A 6,000-nucleotide genomic window follows, 5' to 3' on the forward strand; every position below is an offset into this window, starting at 1 on the left:
TCAATCATATGTTCCTCTATATTAAGTTCTAATTATCTAAAATACATGTTTTTAACCGTCAAATGTTTGCTTTATGCACATAATACGAATGTTACAATACAAGTGTACCCACATTTGAACATGAACTGGATTGCTGGTATTGCTGATATTTCAGGCAAAACACCCGTCTTCTATATATACTTCTCTTACGGTAATTAGAAAAGAATTGTTTTTAATCAGGATTTTACTGAGCTAAAATTTCCTTTAAAATTGAAGACCTCATTCGGAATATAAATTTCCTAGTTTTGTGTTGGTGGAAAACTTCATTACACAGGCACAAAGTGCATTTGTAATCAAGATCATGATTTCATGATAGTATTTGAATCTATTTCTCTGTTTTTTTTAATAAAACAATGAACTATTACAAACTCAAACCATTTTGTCTTTGATGTTAGTACTGAAAATCCCACTTTTAAATTGATTACATACATGTTTGAAGTTTCTATTGATCGAAACACAGGCTCATTATTGTACTGACTCGTGGACGCTTGACCTGTGCATAGAACACGCTGGGTATGATTTAATAGACTAAGTGATAAAAGTTACGTTTATAACACAAGTGAAATCATGTTTGGGTTTGATAACTCTTTTCAAAAATTACCTGCGCGTTGGTCTTTTTTTGAATATGAACCATTGACCGTTAAGATAAAATTTATTGTAACCTGTCTATGCAAATATATCACAGAACCAAGAAGCCGCCAGGTGCCGCCTTGTCGGTCAACATGTAGCATACGCAATATCTGTAAAAATCGTACACCCCTGAAAATTAAACACCATGGAGATAGAAATAATAAAATTTTAATATATTTTTAGCTTTCTAATATTACATTGATTTATTGCCCTCGTTACACATTTTTGTTTAGTAACGCAAATAACAGAATTCAAACTTTGTTTCGTGACTTGGCCAATAAATGACAAGCGGATTTAACTACTTGTTTGGCTATTTTACTAATGCACTTTTTCGTTGAATATATATGCCATCTGTCTTCGTATAAAGAATTTTGCGAATAACATATAGTGTAGATCTTAATACTAAAGTCGTCATGCATAAGCATTGGTTTTATATATACAGCTTTGGAATATCTGAAAGGCCAGAAGTACACGCTGATTGATAAAGAAGACAGCAATATCATTGCAAAGTATAAACTAGGTATTGGCAACAGTGTATGAAACACCTAATTAATACGTAACGCGCTAAATATATTTACATTCGCCATATTCTTTTCCATTGAAAATTATGACGTTCATTTCGTATGAACAGCAAAAGGAAAGGCGCGAAAATTACGTTAACGCTGTTTAGTGATAACGGGGCGCTGTTTTGACGACGTCCGCGTATAGTCAGGGAGAACGTTCCTTAGATGACGTCGCAGTTGTTCCGTCTGGTGAACAGAATAGCCGGGAAGGTGAGTTTAATTTTAAATGCAACAAAATGTGTGCAATTTATAATATAATCTTGTTTACAAATGGAAAGGAAATATAATGTAAATATAAGAAATGAAACTTTTTTTTCGGTGTTCATGCGAAATGAACGACAGAATATGATCGGCAAATTAAACATGAATCGCTAGCGCGATTCGTGGATTTGCCGATCCTATTCTGTCATTTCACATGAACACCGAAAAAAAAAATTTCATTTCTTATATATAATACTATTATTATATGTTGTTTACTAACGTGCTTCCCGACGTATTTGATTAACTGGAATAGAATGCTAAATTTGTATACTGACCTACAATCAAAAACTCTTCTAGCTCAACTTTTAGCAGTTTTTGGTCTGTATTTTGAAATATTTACCTTCGAAACTTTTGGCATTAAAAGGATTTTATTCGGATTTGATACCTAAAATGCTGCAAACATAAGTACGACTTAATAAATATAGTACATGTATTTTCCCACATTTGTTTCAAACCGCATTTTTGACAGTGACATTCGAGATATATATTCTGACAAGCACTTCTTCTATTTGACCCAGTTAAGATAAAATTATTTCGAAAGGTTGCTGCAAACTGCATATGTTTGACAAGTGCTTATTACGAATTTTCAATTTTTCGTTATTTTTCAATGTCACAGATACTTTCATCAGCCTATGAGTATAAGATATGAACGTTTTTAAAATAGTGACCGAGTACATGCAAATACATTTATACGCGCGAACGTTTACTAATGGACATATAGGTGAAGAAACTTACTTTTCATAAAAGTATGCTTAAAACGTTGAATTGTATTTCTGGCTTAGCGCTAACCAAACTAAGGTGTCATTTTACTTTTTTGATAATATGTCCTTGTTCCAAAATCAAATGTACCTTTTACATTTATTTATTATTGCAACTTTTGAAAAATGGGATTAGGTCATACAGTTAGTTCGCTCATAAGAAGAGTAACTGATGTCTTATCATAAATGTCTAAATGTTTGTCAGATTTCATAATTGTATGTTTATTAATGTTTAAGATATTGGCAAAAACTAAGCTTTGTTAAGTGCATAGTTTTGTAGTAGACTTACAGTCTGTTGAAACTGAACATTCCCCCCATTCCCTCAAAGAAAAATTATTTAAATGCGTCTTGAAAATCCTTCTTTTCTGTGGCTTCCCTCTTTATTGTGGCTTGTTTCAGCTATTAGGGTATATGTTTTAAAGAAAGTGCTTTGTGAGAGGATTTTATGGCACAGTGATTTACTTGTAAAGGATTCTAATGACTGATTCTAGTCTAATTTTTTTACCATACGAGTGGAATAATACACGAATGATAAGTTAAATTCATGACTAAAGAAACGTTAAGGAGTCGCTATACAGCCTTTTTGCTGACAAAACACGATCTATTGACACAATAAAACATAACTTGTTATATTTTCCTATTGATTCAAGCTGGTTATCTATGTCTGATATGGAAATATTACATAAATTGTCTTTAAAACTGCAAAATCGATCTGAGGAAGCTTTTAGTTGCTGAGGTTGAAAGCTTGTGAAAAAGGAATTTTATCTTTCAGTAGCCAATGCTTGTTGACTTCGCAACCAAACAAAAACAAACTATTATCCATATCAAACTTGAGGGTAGACTATTGTTAATATTTTCAAAAGCATTTTTTTCTAAAGCTTTAAAGCAATTACGAAAGTATCTATAAACAAGAGCACCGCCTACGGGTACCATCGCTCGTCTGCAAGTGCTGGCCAGTATGCAAGAAAAAAGTCATAGTTCAGAATTTTTAAGTACAAACAGGCCGTCATTCTGACAAAATGCAGGTTAGAGTTATGGCTTTTGGCCTACTAAGTCATCTTATAATGATAAACAAGTGCACAAAGTTTCAAAGCTGTGGCTCTTATAGTTTTTGAAAAAAGATGGATCTAAACAAAAAATTTAACCAAGAAACTCAAATTTTCTCAGTACAAAAAGGGCCTTAATTTTGACAAAATGCAAACCAGAGTTATGGTTCATGGCATACACAGTCATCTAATGATGACAAACAAGTGTGCAAAGTTTTAAAGTTGTAGCTCTTACAGTGTGTGAGAAAAGGTGGATCGAACCAAAAATTTTAACAAAGAAACTCAAATTTTCTAAGTACAAAAAGGGCTATAATTTTCACAAAATGCATATCAGAGTTATGGGTCTTGGCCTACACAGTCCCCTAATGATGATAAACATGTGTGCAAAGTTTCAAAGCTATAGCTCTGATAGTTTTTGAGAAAAGATAAACAAACAATTTAACCAACGCCGACGCCGACACCGACGCCGACGCTGACGATCAAGTGACGACAATACTTCGTAGATTTTTTTCAAAAATCAGACGAGCTAAAAATGACGTTTCGAGAGCAAAGCTGATTTTATTACATCACCCGAATTTTAATACCGTCTTAGATTTGGATCTGCCACAAACCTATATTTATCAAGAACATTTTCACCTACCTTATTGCTGATGTTGCGAATACTTGGCCTTCTGATCCAATGGTAAATACAACTATTGATGCTGCTACTACAGACAGATCTGTAAAACATAGGTTGGAATGAGCCACACAACGTTCAATAAGAGTAGGGAACTTGCAAGTTTACTACATTATTCATTTCTACAGAGATACAAATAATATATACAAAGGCTTGGAGTTTATATAGCGTAAAACACGAGTGTGCAGGTTCTGTCATACTCCAAGAGCTGAAGATCTACTAAAGCATACCAAAATATGTGTTCCCTGTAGTTTTCTAAGCTCTGTACAATCATTAAAGCATTTAAGAATATACATATATTGTGGTCGTTCGACTTGTGAGCATTTAGTTAAGCAGGTCTTCGAAGTAAACATTTAGTATTGAAAAAGAACTTAGATTGTATGCCACTGATATCTAAGATGCGATGAGGCCAATAGTATGGAGGAATCAAATTATACTTTAAAGAAGTAACAATAAATAGCAGATTTCATAAATTTTAAATATGTTTAATAATTCATCTCAAAGAATGCCATTTGAAAGGATTATAGAGTTAATGGAGATCGTTATTTATTAGTTTTATGGATAACATTCCTAGTGATAAAAGTGAAATGAAATATTAATGTGTGCATAATTGTTGTTTAATCAAAATGCAAATAACTGTAATTTCTAAAGACAGTTCACGAGCACTTAAAGGACAATGGCATAGCGACATATTTCAGTCGTGTGTATTATATGGTAATATTCTACATTTTAATCTTTCGACAAATAGTACATATGCTGGATATATTACTCATAATTCTAGCAACATTTCAAGCTTACTGATTTTAACTGTTGTTTATCCGCATAAATATTTGCCGTATACTGTTTCTTGTCGTTATCAAGCCTTCGTTATGATTTTGTATTTTTAAAGGTCTTTCATTGTTGACTACTTAATGCTACAGTTTGTTGTGTCAGCATTAAAAGCTGAACATATGTTTTATGTCACTTCTATCTGCTTATAAATGAAAATCAAAAATTACGCAAGATTTGATGTCTATAGACATGTTTCATTTCAGACCAGAACAAAATAGAACACAGAGTTGTACTAAAGAAGACGCTAATTACTGAACCTTTGGCTTCTTGTCACAGTATACAAAATGACACAAAAAAGGAAATATTTAAGCGGCGTTGATAAAAGTTTGTAATAAAAATATACTGCAATTTATTGCGTAGTGACTTTTTATTCATGTCAAAGGCTTAATTTTTTACCGCATACTTACTTTTGAATCGACCGTAAGTAATATGATAAATATTGCTTGACAAAAGCTTTTACCTCATCTCGATAGTTGTGCAATCACAATACTAGCTTAGTGATTTATATCATACATTTCAAAGACTTAAGGCTACCCACAAGAATTACAGACGACAAAAATCAAATCTTTTATTTAACAAATCTCTACAGTGTAGTAAGTACTATAATAGCTATAATTCAACTACATGCTATATACTTTTAGAGGGCCAGTTAAACACCAATTAATTAAGTTACTAATTTCTTCCAAAGATGTTTTCATTGTCGGAAAATTCCTCTTAATGAAAACGAATTAATCGAAGTCATGTCCTAGGGGACGTTTTAGGAAATAAATATATAAAAGGTACAGGTTAGGAAAGAAAATGTAATAAACTTGTCAAAAGTTCAGTGACTTTAGTCGTTATAGTTTTGACATATTGCAACATCCCAAAATTCGTATTTGTTTTATAACAATGAGTATCCAGTATACACAGAAAATAAAGAAAATTACATTTATGGCTATTATCAAACCTCCAATAAATAATTACCTATGATTGATATGGGTTTTGTTGCAAATCTTATTCGTCCCCTGAGTCCCATGTATTTGCTTCGACATCCGGCTGACCACAGCCTCACCAGATATTCCACACCAAAGAATATTACAAGTACAATCTCCTAGAATAATGAGAAATTAACAATATTTCTTAAGTGTTTATATCATTCAAAATATAATCGTAACATTGCAAGAAATTGATATTATACATTAACACTATTTTAGTAT

At 32.3% G+C, this 6,000-nt stretch overlaps 1 protein-coding gene across 1 annotated transcript in view; it reads right to left on the reverse strand.

The window, feature by feature from the left end:
* LOC123552456 (potassium voltage-gated channel subfamily KQT member 1-like) overlaps positions 1-6,000 on the reverse strand; it is a 77,893-nt gene that overhangs the window by 42,633 nt on the left and 29,260 nt on the right. Inside the window, exons 3-5 of the mRNA XM_053542335.1 lie at positions 5,768-5,894; positions 3,938-4,016; positions 702-798 (exon numbers count right to left, since the gene is read on the reverse strand). Coding sequence (XP_053398310.1) covers positions 702-798; positions 3,938-4,016; positions 5,768-5,894 — 303 coding nt within the window. The remainder of the gene's footprint in view (positions 1-701; positions 799-3,937; positions 4,017-5,767; positions 5,895-6,000) is intronic.

This window comes from Mercenaria mercenaria, chromosome 4, assembly GCF_021730395.1.
Source record: "Mercenaria mercenaria strain notata chromosome 4, MADL_Memer_1, whole genome shotgun sequence".
Taxonomy (NCBI): Eukaryota; Metazoa; Mollusca; class Bivalvia; order Venerida; family Veneridae; genus Mercenaria; species Mercenaria mercenaria.